This window comes from Protopterus annectens, chromosome 8.part0 (assembly GCF_019279795.1).
Source record: "Protopterus annectens isolate FY-2018-M chromosome 8.part0, PAN1.0, whole genome shotgun sequence".
NCBI lineage: Eukaryota > Metazoa > Chordata > Ceratodontiformes > Protopteridae > Protopterus > Protopterus annectens.
This window is the reverse complement of record NC_056741.1, coordinates 298,168,412-298,188,736: the sequence shown is the minus strand read 5'-3', so window position 1 is coordinate 298,188,736 and position 20,325 is coordinate 298,168,412. Positions and strand designations below refer to the sequence as shown.

The window sequence follows — 20,325 nt, the reverse complement described above, 5'->3', positions numbered from 1 at the left end:
CTCACACCAGTTAATTAATTCATGACAATACCAGTTCTTTCAGCATTTACCAAAGAATGTGAGAGTAAATCTGAACTGCTTTGTGCATCACTGCCCACCCCCAGTATGTTGAGCAGTATTCTTGGCTGTTTCTGCTAGGTACCCTTTCTTGCTCTGTGAACATGAAGCAGGTACTCTTTCTTGCTCTGTGAACATGAATCAGGTTAATGAGTCTATTAGTCAGTAGTCATGTGTATTCTTTTGATCATGCATGCTTCTTATTGGATAGGTAAACAAACAAAAAAAAACTTGCATTTGAAAATATAAGAATCATAACTGAAGTATTGCTGCATTCCTGCTGTTCTTCCCCACTGCCTTTTTGCTTGTTACAGCCTTTATTAGGCACTGACTCAGGTTAGCAGGATAGTTTAGTGCTTTAGTTGCATGTGTCACATCTCCAGAGTTCAGGGTTCAGTCTTTACCTCTGATCAGTGTTAATGTGGAGTTTGCATAGTTCCTTCCCACCATGTCTTCAGGGGTTTTCCTCCGGATAGTCTGCTTTCCTCCCAGACAACATTCTGATAAACTGTCTACTCTGCAGTCATTACTGTATTTGCTTTGTCCTGTATTGTGACTGAAAAAGGTCCATGATGACCAGTTCATTTACTGGTTTAACAAGTGAACAAATTTAAAATTGTCAGCATCTGTTCTCCTGAAGTACAGAAGCCTCAGATGGAGTGACACACATCTGTATTTAACTTTATGATACTTATAATCACTGTTAAATGGCTGATCCAATCTAGGTTTGTCATGGCCTCTTTTTCGTCTTCTAATTTCATGTCAGACTTTCTGTTTTGACCTGCTCAGCCTTAGTGGTCAAGCCAAAGAACTTTCTAATGACTTGAAGAAAAGTGCACAAAAATGTAAATTCATATGACTGAGCAATATTTTTAACAGTTAGTGCAGTAATAAGTAGTACTGCATGCATTTCATGAAAACATTCCAAAAGATGTCTCCAGTTGCAGCTGTCAAGGCAGACTTTTGTAGAAAATCAAATGTGATCTTGCTCTTGCGTATAACTGCAACTGTAGTAAATGTATTTCTTTTTAAATTTGTAAAATGCCCATCAACAATACCACAGTTTTTTTTTCTGTCATTTATTTTCAGATATATCATTTTGGTGTATTTCTTTTCTGTGACGTATTTATGTATGTATGTATGTATGTATGTATGTATGTATTTAACATTTGTTTACTGGGGAAGTCCAACTTAGGAAAAATTGTCCATTTTCCTCAGAGGCCCAGGGAGAATAGCTCCACATAATAACAACATAACAGTCAGTATTTTAAACAATAGTAAAAACAATCTGAGAAATGATAGCAGCAATAAATCACATAATAACATATTACAGTTCAAGTTGGTAATAAGGCTAACAGGATCACTTGGTAACATATTTTGACAGTTACACTTAGTATCAAGAAATCATTCAGTGGAGTAGTGTCTCAGAGATACAGCAGCTTAATATACAGTGGAGTAGTGTCTCAGATATACCTGCTTGGTACTGTAAATTGTTACGCTTGATGTTGATATACTTACAATCACATGGGATCAGTAAGCAATTAGAGATGTACTGATAGTGGAAAGTAGGGAGAGAGAAGGTGAGGTTGGCAGTAAGTAAGGTATTCAGTAAGCATAGCGATATAGTGAAAGTGGAGAATAGGAAGAGAGAGGGTGAGGAGGGGAGTAAGTAAGGTATTCAGTAAGCACAGAGATATAGTGAAAGTGGAGAATAGGAAGAGAGAGGGTGAGGAGGGGAGTAAGTAAGGTATTCAGTAAGTATAGCGATATAGTGAAAGTGGAGAATAGGAAGAGAGAGGGTGAAGAGGGGAGTAAGTAAGGTATTCAGTAAGCATAGCGATATAGTGAAAGTGGAGAATAGGAAGAGAGGGTGAGGGTGGAAGTAAGTAAGGTATTCAGTAAGCATAGCGATATAGTGAAAGTGGAGAATAGGAAGAGAGAGGGTGAGGGTGGGAGTAAGTAAGGTATTCAGTAAGCATAGCGATATAGTGAAAGTGGAGAATAGGAAGAGAGAGGGTGAGGAGGGGCATAAGTAAGGTATTCAGTAAGAATAGAGATATAGTGAAAGTGGAGAGTAGGAAGAGAGAGGGTGAGGAGGGGAGTAAGTAAGGTATTCAGTAAGCATAGCGATATAGTGAAAGTGGAGAATAGGAAGAGAGAGGGTGAGGGTGGAAGTAAGTAAGGTATTCAGTAAGCATAGAGATATAGTGAAAGTGGAGAATAGGAAGAGAGAGGGTGAGGAGGGGAGTAAGTAAGGTATTCAGTAAGCATAGCGATATAGTGAAAGTGGAGAATAGGAAGAGAGAGGGTGAGGAGGGGAGTAAGTAAGGTATTCAGTAACCATAAGCGATATAGTGAAAGTGGACAATAGGAAGAGAGAGGGTGAGGAGGGGAGTAAGTAAGGTATTCAGTAAGCATAGCGATATAGTGAAAGTGGAGAATAGGTAGAGAGAGGGTGAGGAGAGGAGTAAGTAAGGTATTCAGTAACTATAGCGATATAGTGAAAGTGGAGAATAGGAAGAGAGAGGGTGAGGAGAGGAGTAAGTAAGGTATTCAGTAACCATAAGCGATATAGTGAAAGTGGACAATAGGAAGAGAGAGGGTGAGGAGGGGAGTAAGTAAGGTATTCAGTAACCATAGCGATATAGTGAAAGTGGAGAATAGGAAGAGAGAGGGTGAGGAGGGGAGTAAGTAAGGTATTCAGTAAGCATAGAGATATAGTGAAAGTGGAGAATAGGAAGAGAGAGGGTGAGGAGGGTAGAAATGGGTTCAGCCTGGTGAGGAGCAAGAGCATAACCAGTTGTCATTTAGGTGTTTTATTGGTTTATGTGGTTATTTGTGTGGCCGCGGTGGTGCAGCAGTTAGCATTGCCACCTCACAGCAAGAGGCTCTTTGGTTCAATCCTCGGCTGGGGTGCCTTCTGTGCGGAGTCTGCATGTCCTCCCTGTGGTCGTGTAGGTTTCCTCCGGGTGCTGTGGTTTCCTCCCACATCCCAAAGACATGCTGTAGGTGGATTAGACACTCTAAATTGTCCCTAGTTGTGAGTGCATGCATGTCTGTGCCTTCTGTGGAAGGTTGGGCACTGGGCTGGCAACTTGACACTGTAAAACTCCACTGCCGATCATGAGCATACAGGTAATCTGCTGTGTTGACCCCTAACCAGGAAAAGCTGAAAGAAGAAGAAGAATTGGTTTATGTGGTTATTCAGCACACAACACCTGAGCAGACTGTCATTTTTAAGTATGTATGTAGTGTGACTCGCTACCCTTAGGCATAGTATCACAAAGTTATTCTCTCACTTTTTCTTATAGGGCATGATGTAGAAACACCTCATATTTTTTTTTCTTAAGACAGTAAATTAAAAAACTTTTTTTTTAAATATTTATTATTTCTTTATTGACCTTTGTTGTCCGGGAAAATCCACTGGGTCGGAAACCCATTTTCAGTGGCAGCCCGGGGAGAAAAGCTCCACAAAGTAATACAAAAGTATACACATTTAACATAATAATCATCAAAGTTGAGCCATTTAGTAGTTTGGATTCACATATATAGGAAAACTTAATGCCAATTTTAAGGGTGCATTTGTTAAATCTCCACTCCCTAAGAGCAGTCCTTACCTTAGAAAGCATTGATATACGTATCATCAGAGATGTCTGATTCAAGACTATTAAAAGCACTCCCATTGGTCAATGGTTTCAGTCCTTGTCACACATTCAGGTCCTCCACATTAGACGGACACTAAAGAAGTGGCGTGTCCATATTTAAAGAAACAACACCTCATCTCCAGTCTAGTTAGACTAGATAATGACCAGGAACTCCTCCACATCCAACTTACTACCAAGCCTTTATCACATTATAGCTAACTATTGGATCCCTCTGTTTTCTTACATTCATTCCTTCTGCCCAGCTACTATGGGGTTCCTATGTATTAAGCCAAATGCCATTCTTCTAGGGAACATCAACAACCCCTCCATAAAGCTGTGAGACTTCTACATCCTCAAACATACATGCCAGAGATTTCTAGATTTCAGACTCCATAGATCAGTTAGTTCATACATGAACTAGGGGCAATAAATTCCTGGATTTGTTCCGTACCAGTATAGGGCATATTTTCCTCCCACCAACTATAATGTCCTCCCTGATCAAATCAGACCACAAGTAGTCACATTCACCATAAGACTAAAGCCTGGAGCAACTTCCAATATCTTGAGGTTAAAATTGAGTGATGACTTGGATAAATTCAAAAGCCACTTGCATCTTGACAAACCCCACTGTGTATGCGCCATTCTTCACTGCAAAGTTTATGCACATGTAAATGTCTGCATAGATGCATCTGCCCTGCTCAGAAATCAACTGAATGTCAGATATGAAAATAAATCCATATGATGGAACTCTATTATAAATGGGTTCTATAATAAAGGGGAAAAAACATGTATCACACACACAAATAAATCTAACTCTGTAAATACCAAAACATGTTCCTGCTAAACTAAACAAGGAACACTGGATCTTAATCAAATCAACCAAAGCCAGATTTGTAGTAAAACTAGTCACCCATATGAAGAACAATCACAAAGCCTTCTTTAATTTTGTTAAAAATACTAGAAATAATGCCCAGCACTGTGCAGATCTCATGATATGATGTGCAGACTGTCCCTCATAAATAGAGCAAAATGTGAGTGTCTTAGTTCTACCCACCTGTGGGGTATTTCTATGTAAAATGCAAAGGCTAAAACCCTACCATGGGAATATAAAGACAGACTTCTTACAATCCTCACAGATCGATAGCCTAGTAAGTACCTATGGTTTGCTTGGGGGGGGGGGGCTGACTATGCTATGTGGATCGTATACTAAACCATTTTACTAGCAAATACTTCAAAGGAAGTCTATTTTTATGCATGTTTTACCAGCTTATTCTGTAAACATGTTTGCTATTGAAACAGATTCCTACAGATACTTTACTATGCTGAAATCAAAGGGAATGTATATAGAGGGGCTTCAGATACTGTCTTGTGAGATTTCCTCTCCTAGCAATACCCTTCTTCCTGTATCATGATTACTACGTGTTTAAACCTGCCCAGTGCAAAAATAAAAATCTGTGGTATCTCTCTATGTCATAAAACCCAGTATGCAACCTATATTGAGTCAAAAACAAACCAAGCAGAAACTTTGCAGTGTGGAGGGTGTGAAGTTCACTCCTTGAAATATGTTATGCACCTAGTTCACTAATATAATTCAAACTTTAAAATATATACTACAAAATAATAAAACAGTAGGTAGTCCACAGCTGAGTTAAAATGGAATATCCTTTATTGAAACAACAAACAAGCATTGTGGCTTTGCTTTTAGTAAAAATACCTGTCGACAATCTTAATGTTTCACCTACTTCTAAGCAATCAGTGCTGTTGTATTTACACCATTTTGTATTTTCCAAGATCATGTTAGTAAATGAGCTGTGAAAGTCTAGTACACTGCTGGTTAAACCCCTAAACTGAATAGTAGCGCAGAAACAAACCCCTCACATAAACCATCTAGATTTTAAGAATTAGCAGATGTATCGAGGCAATTACACTATTTCAGAGTGACAGCAGAAAACACTCGGTTCAAATGACTTGCAGAGCTTAACATATATAGGGAGGAAACGGTGACCTAAAGGAATTTCATTAGCTGTATATTTAGGAAAGAGAACCAAGGAAGCTGTTTGTAAAGCATAATGCATTTTCTTTTGATTTGTGTCAGACATTTAAAAGTGTAGCCACAAGTTCCATTTGAGATACTTAAAATTGTTCAACTGCGCGGCAATTCACCTTGACATTTTTAATAAAATTCAACCAATTTACTTTGGTATCCTAAATTCTTACATTCTGCTTGAAGGTTAATGAATGGTCTGTATTTTTTTTTCATATTTGATGTGCTGTGTCTTGTATCCTTGTTTTGCTGTTTAATACTAATATGCCTGCAATGATAGTGAAAAAGTTCCTCTGAACCATCCTGTGTGTCCAATGGAACAAAATCAGTGAATGAATAAATTCCTCTAAACCATCCTGTGTGTCCAATGGAACAAAATCGGTGAATGAATAAATGAATGAATGAACAATCAAACACCTCTCTAATGTCATGTGGCTGAACTATGAAGCTCATCATGATTATGTTGAAATGAGCACCGGCTACTCTATCATTCTACTAAAATGAAATTCGGTGTTACCTTAACATGGTAAAGAACGTGTACAATTCATCCCCTTTGTTGCATTTGTATGCTATTCCGCCTCTTCATTGGAATGTATGTTGTGCTTACATGAAATTTTGCAATGCATTCCATAAGTATTTATCCTAGTAGATCATGTGTCATCCCACCCATAGCATTTTAAGGGGTTTGGCCCATAGCATTTTAAGGTGGTTTGGCTTAGGAAAAAGTCAACCTAGAAAAGCAATTGTGGATTCTGGATCCTTGCTCTTCCCTATCAGCGGGGTCATATAATTTACAGTTTGTTCCTTTAGTGGTGTAAAACTCATTATTACAATATATTTAGAAAAAATGTCAACACAAACCAGAGAATGTTCCTTGAAAGTTTCATATGCTCTGAGATTCTCAAAATAAGCAATATTTTTTTTTCAAAAACTTTATTTTGTTTTCATTATAAACATACACAAATGTACATATAACAAATACAATAAAAATAAGCAATCCTATTTGAATACTGTCATTCTAGGTAAATGAAAAGTTCTTGCATAAGAGGGCAGGGCACAATAATCTCATTTTTGATTGCAAGAAATATTTTGTGAGAGAAAGAACTCGGGTAGAAAAGAAAATCCTGTCATAGTGTTTGACCCCATCAGGGCATTTTTTAAGAGAAGGCAAAAGTTAGTAGTAGCTACTTTTTCGTTTTCTTTTATTTATAACACACACAAATCAAGAAAATAAATATCAATGTCCCAGTAGCACTATATATATTTTTCATAGTAATCTCTTTGAACTAGTTGATCAGTAAATCTTTTGCATTATGATAAAAATCATGATCTATAATTCTGAGTTATTGGTTGGAAAAAAACTACTAATTGCCACTGTTAACACATACATTTTGTGTTTTGCTGTGTTTCCTTTAGAGTTTGGTAAAGTGGGAAACAGAGAACAAGATGGTGTGTGAACAGAGATTACTGAAGGGAGATGGGCCTAAAACTTCCTGGACAAGAGAGCTGACAAATGATGGTGAAATTATCCTGGTATGTATGCTCCTTATAAACTATTCCTTAAGTTTCATGGTTGATAAAAATTTAAAGTGGCAAATACTTTACAGTCCACAACAGAAAACTGTTTTTTTTTTGTTGGTATTGAATAGAAATGTATCTGTCTGGCAAAGCAGGTGTAAATCCAACCATAAAAGAGCAGTAAAGTTTATAAACCTTGAATAGCTGCAACCCCTGTCCGGTAAAAAGTATGGGCAAATATTGCAAATGATCTGACATCACAGCATGATGCTTCTACATATTTGTTGGTCATTAACTGTATTGTACTGTACTGGGAAAGGTCCATTATACAGAGGGGCCCTGGGGCAAAAAGTTCAAAACAGTTGCTAGTGAAACCACAGATATGAGGAAAAAAGTCAGGAATAGTTGAGGATTACACCATCACACATATATACACATACACATACGCCCAGACGTACACACATCTGGCAATTACAGCTGCTTGTATGGCTGTACACCTCATATTGCTCGAAGTCAAGTAAATGAATTTAATCAATTATGGTCCAGAAATGTATTTTAGCTTGCTGTTGTCAGAGCCATACAGTGCAGTTTCCCACTGTCCTCTCAACTTCTTAGCTTAATAATCAGAAACAAAGTTACAAATTCAGGAAAAGAAATTACATATTTATCTTATAGACTTATAAGGTTTCTAAACTAACAAGCTTTGTATTGGCAAGCATTTTTTGAAGGATACAAAATCTGAAACGCGCATGGATGCCATAATCTAATGATTGAAATCTGCAAAAAATTGACAGTTTACAGGGAACAGACCAAAATACCAAGGAGGTCACAATAAAAGTCAAACAGGTTGAATATTCATTTGAGCTTCAGTTTCTGAATATTTGAATGTGGATGCAGTCAGATTCTACATTTTATGCAAGGTGTAAGAGGATTGATCCTTGAGGACTGTTCTTTCTCTGTTAAGAAGACTCAAAAAAAACTTTAGGTTGATGAAGCATTCCTTATCTTCACTTTAGTGGACATACAAATAATGTCATTTCCTTTGCTTGGGATCACTTAACACTTGTGTCACACCCAGAAGTCCATCTTTACCCAATGCCAAATGTAACCATCTCACCAGTGGCACTTAGTAGGAAACCCTCTCTTCATTCCCCAGCTGCCTATCCCTCAAATAAAGACTTTGAGGTTGTGGACTCCAGAGCTGTAGACAGTTTCTGAATTTTATTACCTTATTTATGTATTTCTGAGTTGTTGAACTGTCTAACACACTTGTTTTTTTTTTTTCCCAGGTGGACCTTTTTAGATAAAGTATAGCATGTTGTAGGACTGACAAGGCCTTTTCTTATTAATTTGTTGTCCAACTAAGCCTGTTTGACACAAATGTCCCTTTACAGGGCAACCCAATAGCTCTGTCAGGTAAAGTGACAAGAGTCACTCAGTAGGCAGACGCAGGTGGAAGAAATCAGTCTCTATACCATTAAGTACAGGAGTCAACTCAACAGCAAGGATAATCATTTTTGATAGCCACTGAAAGGTACTCTCAAGGATTAGATTTCAGTCGTTACAGTTGACAATCTGGTAGCCAGGATTGCATGCCATACTACAGATGCTTCTTCTGAAGCAACCATTCATGTAATTGCCATTTACCAATTTTTAAGGATTCATTTGGCCCTTTTTGTCAAAAAAAAAAAAAAAAAATCAAAGCTTCCTTTATAGATACTCTCTTCAGTGGTCTTTTGTTGTTTGGCCTAGAAACTGACAAAAATAAAGTAAATAAAAGAAAGCTGTGAATTGGATGGACTGGTCTTCCATGGCTTTGAGTGTGAAATGTCATTTGCATAGCATACCTTCAATGTCTGGCAGTTAGTGCAGAGGACTAAAGCTCTGACTTATTAATAAGCTGCAACCTGTGCCAAAGGTACAGTGTTTGAGTCCTTCTACCTTTATTTGCCTACTATGTGACCTTAATCAAGTCACTTGACCAAACAGTGCTTTGGGGCAAGTGGGAATTTGGGTTAAGCTCATCGATGATCTCATGGACTGCATGCATAGTAACTAACTGTAAACATACAAGGATGCAGAGACATCACTGGCAGATATGGTTCTACCCAAACCCATACTTCAAACAACAGACCTTTCCTAGATCCTGGGAACAGTTCAGTTCTTGGATGCAGTAAAGATGCTGGGTCAGAAGCAAGGTCCTCAGTGATGTCAAGAATGTCTTTTATCCTCATGGAAACTAATTCTGACTGCTCAGCCAACCATTTCCAGAAGGAAATGTGTGGAATGAGATAATCCCTTTTATGCCTCCTAGTGGTTTACCATTACAAAATTGTAATGGGCAAAAAGCCCAATATACCAAGAATATGATTTGGCCTTCTCTTTTCATTTAACTATACCATAATATTTATTGCTGGATGCACCCCATCCCTAGAAAAAATGGAAAGAAGTGCTGAACTTAATGGAAAATATCCACCCAAATGGTGCCACAGTATTCATAAAAATTCAGATGGTCCACAACACCAACAAGGACTTTGTTATTGCTTTACCTTTGTTAGATAAAAAAAAAAATTGTGGACCTGGAAATGTAAATGGTTTTAACATTTTCATTTCTAAAGACCGTTTCCACACAGTCATGTCTGTCCTGTTGGTCTTCAGGATGTGTATCCCACATTAAAATAATAAAAAAGCCCAGAAGTTGCCTATAGTTTTCAGTAAAGGTTAGTCATTGCTAATTTAAAACAATACTCCTAGAGTATTGAACATACTCAGAGCTCTGGGAGGGTGAGGTCAGGAGCACTTCCCTATGTGGATAATTGGCTCCTAGGGGCTTACTCGGGATTTTCCCATTATCCTACCTGCCCTTTGTACTCTTTGGGGATTGTTGTAATCTTTGCAAAGTGAATCTGGTTCAAAAGTTAGCCTTTAGAGTCTGTTTCTTTGATACCAGGAATTTCTGGTCCTTGACAAACTTAGAAAAAAATACTGTCTGCAACTCACTGTATTCTCCCATTCCCCTAGCAAGTAATGACAGACAATATTCCCTAGGCTCCTACACTAGGTAGTAGCTTCAGTTCAGGCAGACTGCGATGCCAGGTGCCATATGAGAGTTCATCCCTGGACCCAGAGAGTACAGTGGCTGTAAAGAAGGACTCTTTAAATGACCCAGTAATGATGGTTCAGTCATACAGAAGTGATGTGATGAGCCTTGATTTCTAATCTCTCATTAAGCAGACTTTAAATCCTCCACTGGCAGCACCTATAAGAACAGATGCATCACATGGAGTGGTGATGGGGATATCTCCAAAACAATGGAAGGGAGGGCATATATCAGTGTGCTTGAAATGAAGGTTGTAGATTGCTATGTCAAAAAGCAGGGATGAAATAATTCACATCCCATTCACATGGAAACAAAAAGCACCTGATAGGTCCTTTGAGAATAATTGATTTCTTTTAGTGGTCCACACTCCAAGGGAGATAGCTCCACAGCCATAAGGCTGAGCAAATACATTTTGGTGCTTAATAAATGATCACAGCCCAGAAAATCTTTCAGAAATTAGAACGCTCATTGTACAGCATATTTTTGTTTCTCTCCAGTGCCACACACACACTTTTTTTTCCCTTGCTTCTCCTCCGAGCAGCCCCATAGTTCACAGTGTTCAGTTTGGGGGTCAGACAGCCAATCCCTATGTGTTTCTTTGTTGTAAATTTCTTAGCAATACCAAATGTTAATAGCATTGCAATACTTTACTGGATGAGACAGAAGGGTCTCCTGCTACTACACCAGTCTCAAGTACTTACTAGGTCTATGGGTAGAGATTTGGCTGCAGAAAGCAGCCCACATTTTATACTTCTTTCCTTGTATTGCTCTTATCTTTACTGCCTTGCAGTATTCACAATTGGAGAGACATGAAGAAGCCAGGCATTGTGGGAAAGGGGATGGAGGGGTGGATGAGCAGCTTGGGAAATTCTGATTTTCAAGTGATCCTAATGTCTGTTAGTCAAGCCATACATGTCATATAGCTGATGCTATCATGCTCGCGTACCATAATGGCAGATCTAGGATAACATTTTTGGGGATTATTTTTGGCAATTAAATGGTTGTCTTATAAGAATAGGATTCATGTCAAAGTCACTGAAGGCACGTTGGGTAAATGAAAAAGTTTACAAAACATGTTCATTAAAACTGTCTTCAGGGAATATTCTGAAGATTTTTTTTTTTCCAATGTGGAGGGATATCTTCACCCCTGAACTTATATGTACCAACTCTGGGGTCACATGACAGTGGAGAAAGACAGTGTCCTCTGTTGATGAATGTAGTTTGTGAACTTACTTTGACCATTTTGCTTCACCAAAGCTACCTTGGTGACCTGACAGGAGCCAACACTAATCAACCTGTACTGAAAACGAAGATCTGTGTGAGATAATCATGCATGTGTGCTTTTGTCTGTCTGTGTCTGAATAAAACAAGTCTTTTCATTGCATTGACCATAGAATTGCTGATGTTTTGAGCAGGCTTTTGATAAGATATTTACTAAAAAAGCACCAATCCACACAGCAGGGTCTTTGAGTAACCAGACTATGCCTTTACTGAAATAATTTAGATTTGTCATAGCTGATTTCTGTCTTTTAGTGAAATAAGTCATTCTCTCACTTATAAAACCAGAGCACCTCTGAGCATTCTGTAATGCCTGAGATCACTGAAGGATCCAGGAAATTTAAGGCAAGTCCAGACTTTGTCTGCCTCTACAGTCTTAATGTTTGATAACAGAGGCAACCTCATTCATGGTTTATGCACCACGACAGCTGAAAATAGAATGTTTAGGGGAAAATGTCTTAAGGAACTATTTGCTGTGTTTGCCTATTAAGTTGCAAATTTACATATAGTTATGACGACATGAAAATTAACTATCTAGATTTGGAAATTTGGCTAACAGAAAGTATACAAGCAACGTTTACAGAAAGCCCACATATTATAACAATCCTTTGCACTACAATAGTTCTCATCCAGAGCATCAGAAAGTTGGGATAGTTAAAGGGCAATTCATTAGAATAGCCAGAATGGATTCGGAAGAGCTAGATTTTAACATGCAATGTGATGTTTTGCCGGACGTGTTCAATTCAAGAGGGTACCCCACTCACCTCCTTATGAGAATAAAGGATGAGGTTAAGCAGAAAAGACAGAGATTTTTCCCCCACTATTGAGGTTGGATAGGGTCTAACAAAAAGCAATTTGATAGAGTGACTTTTCTAGCAAAAACTACGTTCATTCCTTTGTCACTTGATGTAGTGTCTATCACTATTTCATATCGAACATTTTTATAAAACTCTAGAATTTTTACCTGTTTTGAGGGTGTTGGTGAAAAATCCCAAATTTACAGGCTGGGGAAAACTTAAAAAATTATTTGAAGGGGTGACCTGTTTGAATGAGGGGAGTAAGTACATGAACCAAATACGCACTTACAAATGTGGCTTTTGTAAACAATGCAAATTCATTAGTAACTTGAAGTGTCAGAATCAACAAAAAGGTTATTAGATTGAATGGTTACTACATCTGTAATTCTATGGGGGTGGTTTACAAAGCAGTGTGTGATCACTGCACAAGTATTTACATTGGTAAAATGCAAAGAAAACTGAAAAATGAAATATATGAACACGTGATTGACATTAAGAATGAAAAAATTCCTTTATCCAAGCATACAGAAAAGTTTCCAACACACAGTTTTCATTTTATTGTTTTGGATGGGGTTTCTAGGGACCCAAAGGGTGAACCATGGGTTGATTTAATGGAGTTTAAAGAACTTAATTTGCAAATTAAGCTCAATTCACAAATGACCCCAGGTCGCAGTGACAACATTTCCATTGCTAGTGTATTACGATTAAGTTGATATGTTTAAAATTTTCCATAATACATGAAATTTATAAGGCTGATATTGTAATATACTGTGACCAGTGTTTGTTTTTTCCTCTCAGGTGTATTTGAAAAACATTTTAGAGATGTATTTTTTTAATACTGCTTTATTAAGGGCTGCCTTTTTGGGGAAGGGGTGTGGAGGCATCTCAGACATGAAAGAACAAGGTCATCATATAATCACCTCAGGCAAATAAAAGTGTTATGATTGTTGGGGGCATTTACCAGTCATACATTGAAACAGCAACATATTAGTGTAGTTCTTACATTTTTTCATTATTTTCTTGGTGAGAAATTACTGTACAGAAAGGGGTTATAATTTTGGGGGGCATAGAATGCATGATAGCAAAGATCAGTTATAGCTATCAAAGAGAAAAAAATACCATTATTATGTTTTGTGGCAATGTCACATTCAGAGGGGGTGTACCTTTTCCAAAAGGGCACAGTCCACTGGGACAGTGTGTGTATTTTTACCCAAATAGGTTATTGAGAATGCTTTTTTTTTTTTTTTTACTATGAGTTGCCTTAAGATATTTGAAATATGATTAATTATATAAATCTCTCTTTCTGTGTGTGTGTGTGTGTGTGTGTGTATATATATATATATATATATATAGTCTATATTATATTCTCGAATGTCGGCCGTGCTAAATCTGACTGTCCACAAGAGAATAGCGAATGCTGAGATTCTCGAATGTGTAAACGGAAATCTTCGTAAGGGGAGATTTCTGTTTACTGCAATGTAGTGTGGTCTTGGAGTTGGTATTTTTAAGTAGTTGGGGGTGCAGGGGTGCTTGCCCCCTGCTTAAACCCGTTAGGGTACTTTTTTCTTTTTTTGGGGGGTCTTTTTGTAAGATAGACGTTTGAAGACATCGACCATATGGTGTTCAATGTTTTCAACCATCGATCTTATAATATAGACTACATATATATCTAGTTTTTCCCTTGGGACTGTTACGATTTCTTGAAAGTGTGGTGAAACTATTGTGCACTAAATCATCATTATACCAGAAGAAGAAAAAAATGATTTTTCACTAGCCAGGCCAATACTCTGTTCCTGCATATCAAGTGGTGCACTTGTATGCTGTGCTTACTGTAATGTTTTCCCCATTTCTTATTATAAGACCTGTAGCTTGGGCACTGCAAAGAGTGGCTGGGTGCAAGGTGTTGGGAAGGATAATTGGTATAGTGAGAGCATTTATACATTATATTAAATGCTGTTAATGTAAATGTCGTGTTTGCTTTTTAACTTCTATTTTTAACAGAGCTACTGTAATGATTGTCTGCTCTGGCTCAGGTCTTAGTGGACTCTAAGATCCAAGCCAGACACTGTGCTCTGCTCTGGCTCAGCTCTTCTTCAAAACTCTGTTTTCCCATCTTTATTCCATATGTGATAACAGGTTAAAGGTCACGGTATCCTACTGCTGTTGCAAATATGGTGGATAGCAGCATTTAGGAAAGTTGTAAATCTGATCAAGAACTTTTAGCAAGACTGGGTGCATTTGCAAGGATAGCCCACATATGCTTGTGCATTTCAAAATGGCTTATGTGGATGAGATGTGCTGCATAAAAAATAATGCATACAGGAAAAGAAACTATATTCAGTATCACTATAAGCTGCTGCAGTGTTTAGCAACATGTGCTAATACATGCAACAGTGGGAGCCTGTATGTCTTGCTGGATTACAAAGAAAATGTCAAATGCAAACAGTACAGTGTATTTATCTCAGTTGCCAGAACTATTTACAGTGTGCGTTTTAGCATCTCTGCAATCGTTTTCTGATTTGTTTGACTATGAGTACTTCAAGACCTTGACACTGTTAAGTTGTGGTTTTTACTTAGATTAATTATGCTTATCTTTTTCAGACTATGGCAGCCAATGATGTGGTTTGCACACGGGTTTACATCCGAGAATGAGTTTCCAGTGATGGAAGAATGACTCCACCAGCAACATTTTTTCAAGCCTTCTTTCTATTTTTACCTTTAAAAGAAAATGGACCTATCTTTCCTATAGCTGTTGAGTAAAATGAGATATTGTTGATTTAATGTTTAAAGATAATGTTGCTTCCTTCTCAAGTTCTGTGCATTTGGGGGGGTATCTCCCATAAGTTTGACCACTGTAGTATCTACTTCCCTTCACCCTGCACAGCTGTAGTTAAATAGGGTGAACACCAACGTAATCTTTTACAGTGACCATTAAACAGCAAGTTATTTGGGATTAAATCTCAGTGCTGATGGTGCCCGACTGTGCTTACAACACTCACTGGATCAGACTTACTACTGTTACTACAGAACAGTGGGGACTAAACAAGTAAAGAACGAGGTACTTTATCCAGGAAGCTGGTAACAAAACTTTCTATCAATTACAACAGAAATGGAAACCTTACAGTCTGGCACCAGGCTCTGATACTTACTAGAAATCCACATGAGGCTAAAAAAAGTCTTACTGTGCACTTATGTAAACTGAAAAAACTTGTCTTTAACTAGTATTTATAATGGAATGTCAGTAGATTAACTGGCTTTCTTTGATTTTTATTGTGCTCAGAACGGCACATGAATGCCAGATTCTGCTTCATCTGATCTGTGTAGGATTTCATTCTCTTCATTTTATACGTGTATATTATGAAAAGCTGTTTAATTGCAGTCATGTATTTTGATAAATATATCAGTTACATTTAACTAGCTGTGTTGCAATAGATCTGCCCCCATTTTCTGGGCATGTAGTTCAAAAGACATTTTAGCAAACAGATGATGTAGACAAACTATGCTGCCAAGTGTTTTGGACTTTTTTGTCCTTCTTATGTTACTGAATGCATTTTACTATTTTTTAATTCAAGACTGGAAATGGACGGCACTTTTTGAATGCTAGATGTATCCGTGATGAATTTATTCACACAGAAGCCCTGCACTTTCAAAACAGGAATAAGTGTTATGATTGGAGTGAAATTATGCCTTCCTCCATAGTATAAAAGTAGTTAAATGTCTTGGGTGAATCAATCTGCTGCTATCTGCAGTCAGATTTAGTGCCAAATCTGGATTTCTCCATGTGATTTCTTATGAAGACCAAATGGTCCATAGAACTAGGCTATGGAAGTCAGTAGATGGTCTTTGATACTTTTACAATTTGTGTCAAAAAATACAATTTGTGTTTTGCGTCAGACAAATATAGTTCTGTTTAGTAACGCACATAACTTATGTCATTCCCTTGATGTGTACAAACATCTTTTTCCTGAAGAGTGATGTATAACAGCATTCCCTGGTAGCCTGCCAGTGCTCTGACCATGTGGTTTAATGTGATTTAATATCTCATGGCTGCATAACAGGTTGAGGGAATCATCTCTTGGCTGTTTGTTAGCACACAGTAATTTCCCATACTGCTTTGACAGAATGTATGCAAATGTCTCCAAACAGATAAGGGGTATGCAAACATATCAGAATTGTCTGGAAGAATGTGAAGAAATGTCTTCTAATTGTTTACAGGATTGTGTGTGAATGAATTAGCAAGATGTGGAATGTGTCAAACTTTGTCAGCAGAGTAAACAGTGAATTGTGCTATTCCTGAGAGCAAAGTAAGTCCGATTTAAAATGTGCACACCCAACTGAGTGCATGTAGGACTCTACATACATACATACATACATACATACATACATACATACAAATGTTTCAAGCACGGGCATTAATGCCCTTCTAGCGTGCCAATAGTGCTTATAACGCAAATCCCGCAACTATAGAGAGAGTTAAATGATTTTTTTTTTCTGTATCTACAGACTTCTCTTCAATCTCACATTGCTTGGACAACGTTCTGGAAATGAACAGTATTTTTTTTCTTTTCATTGCTTTGAATGTGTATACAGCTCTAGACAAAGTTGTCCTTCGTTTGTAACATCTCTCTATTTTTTTTTTTAAGTTTTGTGAGCTATTTATTTGTAGTTTTTTTTTTATATACAGGAGGTCTTTTCCTTCTTGCCAGCAGCAAATACATTGTTGTCACCATTAATACTTAAATAAATGTTTTTGTTGATATTTTTTGGTCTGTCATTTAAAACTATTTTTCAGTTAGAGACGCTTTCTTTTTAAATGTAGTTGATTTTATTAAGACAGAGTACTGTAGCTCCAGTGCACCCTTTCAGTTGAGGTGTTAAGTTTGTTTTTTTAGATCTGATAAGACATACTCCAACAATTAACTTTGCAATCAGTACTTAATCTTAGGACTTTTAAACTGAACCTGTTGCCATAATCAATGAGTAACCTGTTTGCTACTATTTCTCAAAGTAGTTAATGTGCGAGTTGAATTGACTCCTCTTTATTAGATTGTTTATATGATAATACCAGAAGGCAATAATACAAGATTTCACCAAGGCCAACATGTTTTGTAGAGAAATTGTTGAAGATTGTTCAAGCAGATTAACAGAAGTAGTAATATTTTGTAATAGTAATGTTTTCTTTGCATCTGTCTTGGGGTTGGATTAAAGTGAAGGAAAGGCATGTTGTAAATATATAGAAAAACAATTTGAGTGGCAGTGTCTTTTACTTCTGAAAAAAGACCTTGAGTTAATTGTTCTATCTGATGAAATGCCCTGAGAGGGGCTATTGAATGGATGTGTAGCACCTGCAAATGGGAGAAGTAGTGTGTTCACAGCATAATGACTCAGTGTTCTGTAAAGTTAACCAGAAAAAAGTTGTTTGCAAAAGAGCTCAAGTGTTGTAGCTGAAGGACTGATGTTTGGGAAACTCCTAGAGTTAAGATACTTTGACATAAACACCCTTGCAGCTTCCCTTCTGAACCCATTCATTTTACCTCTTGACACCATACACTGAAAAGTGACCTGAGATTTTCATTACTTTTTGGATCTAGTGATCAGAAATTCAGAATTAAGGAAATGTCTTAAACAGATGAAAAAAGTTCTTAGTGTAGGTTTAATCTTATGTAGAATGTGATCAGTTGATTTAACTAAAGCAGTACTGCCATCCACCTACCTTGAATCCTTGACAAGACATCGATTACAAAATACAAGATGCCGAGGTCCTGAGCCAGATGGGAAAGTACTAACCTTTTGTGGAACTTGGCTAAAGGTGAATCTGTGATATGAGCAGAAATTGCTGAGATTGTTTGTGATAACACATTGATAGAGTGATATGATGGCACATTTTCACAGTAGGAATAATTTTTCATATTTGACTTTAGTTTGTAGGACTAACTGACAGGCAACACTGGCATCCGCCATTGGTAAAAGTTTTGGGGCTTTGACATTCTTAAAATGGTGGTCTGCTGGCATTTCTGTTCCTCTAATCATTGTTTTGGCTTTTTTTTTTTTTTTTTTTTTTTTACTGCCATGCTTAGTGTTTTATAGGTTCAAAGGTTCATTGGTGAATACTAGGCTAACTGCTAAAGGCCCAGATGTTCTTCGTGTTTTACTATTGCAGTCATTGCATTTGGGTAATCTGCTGGCTGGTTGCCCTCAGTCTGCCTGATTAACAAAGTCTTGGGTCCTGTGTCGTCTTGGGTCCTGTGTCGGTTGCTGTCCCTTCTTCCATGACGTCAGGTCGTCAGGGGTATAAAACATGCAGCTGATGTCATTACATCAGTCTTTCTTGCCGCATGATGCCCAAAACAGAAGCAGTTCATAAGTGCCAGTCGGCCGACTCCTGAAATTTTCATTTTCGAGTTTCAGAACCGAAGTCTTCAACTAAAAGCTAAGTACCCCATTGGGGAAACTTTTTCTTGCTCATTACCGATGTCAATAAAAGTTAATAATTGCATTACTTGTGGGAAGCAAATACCTTATTAGGATTTTCATTTGTACTGTATTCCTTGCCTAGGCCCTGACCACAATGTTACCTTGCTGTCGGTTTTGTGCTAAATTTAATCAGCGCACTATTAAACGTCTGTATATTTTTGCTTCTAAATATTTTGGCTCATGATTTAATTATCCAGAAATGTCGTCGGTTAGCAATCCGACTACCGGAATACCTAAAAAATGCAAAGAAAAAGACAGAGACAGGCTGTCGAGGTCCAAAACTGATGACACTTCTCCTAAGCCAGACGCCAGTACTCAGTGAAGTGCTTTTGCAGCCCCTGATACCCGCTACTTCTGATTCGCAGGCCTCTACTGAGACCCATTTGGAGTCCAGTATGCTACGAGATGCTTCAATTATGGAACCCGCAGATGTCTCTACCTTAGATGGGTCCGGAGCCTTCTGAGGGTGTTTTCAGGCCTACAGATTTGTACATTAGACCGCCATCTTCAAAACTAAGGCCAAACTCTAAATCTACGTCTAAAAAACTGATGCCTGGGCCACATGTACAGGCCCCTATGCCTAAAAAACAAATCAAAATGGCTGAAGATTTAATTACTCTGATCAGGGGTAGCCAACCCCCTCCTTCTAAGAGGCTTAGGCAAGACATTGATTATGAATCTTCTGAACAGGATTCTATTTCTTCTGACTTCTAATGAACAGGATTTGTCTATACCTACTTATGAGGACTCTGACGCAGAAGATTCCATTCCTTCTGCTTCTCCCCCTGAGTATTTTTCTTTTGGGGAAACTTTACATACTTTAAGGGAACATTTCCACTGGGAAAGTCAGGATTTCTCTGAATCTTAAAAGAGACTTAGGGATTTTCTTCTTCTTCCTCAGCATAGGCCTTTGGCTATACCTCCTGTTCTAGACATTGTTGATGATGTTTTTTCAGAATCTAGTATGGCTCCTGACTCTCTGCCTCCAGCTCCTTGTAAGCCAGACAGATACTACAGGGTTCCTGACTCCCACAAATTCCTTTTCAAAAATCCTATTGCTGATCCTGAACCCATTTCTCAGGTTCCCAAGGGCATTAAGGCCTCTACTGCTAAAAATCCTACCCCTTCTGATAGAGATTCCAGGGCGCTGGATAGATGGGGTAAGAAGGTTTACACTTCTGCAACCTTGGCAATCAGGTCTTTAAACTGTCAATTTCATATGCTTAAATATCAACAGCATATCATGGGAATGCTTAAACAGAAAATTATGTTAATTTCTGACTGTGTGGAAAATAAAGATTTACAGGATTTATTGCATTCAGCTGAACAAGTTGGAAAACATGCTTTGCAATGTGGTTTTGATTCTTTGGAGGCCTCTTGCAGATCTGCTGTAACTGGCTCTGTCCTAAGAAG

The 20,325-nt window shown here is 37.8% G+C and overlaps 1 protein-coding gene across 1 annotated transcript in view; it reads left to right on the top strand.

Moving 5' to 3' along the window:
• CRABP2 (cellular retinoic acid binding protein 2) overlaps nt 1-17,197 on the top strand; it is a 103,379-nt gene extending 86,182 nt beyond the window's left edge. Inside the window, exons 3-4 of the mRNA XM_044079797.1 lie at nt 7,162-7,278; nt 15,040-17,197. Coding sequence (XP_043935732.1) covers nt 7,162-7,278; nt 15,040-15,090 — 168 coding nt within the window. The 3' untranslated portion in view covers nt 15,091-17,197. The remainder of the gene's footprint in view (nt 1-7,161; nt 7,279-15,039) is intronic.
• Nucleotides 17,198-20,325: the final 3,128 nt, after the last annotated feature.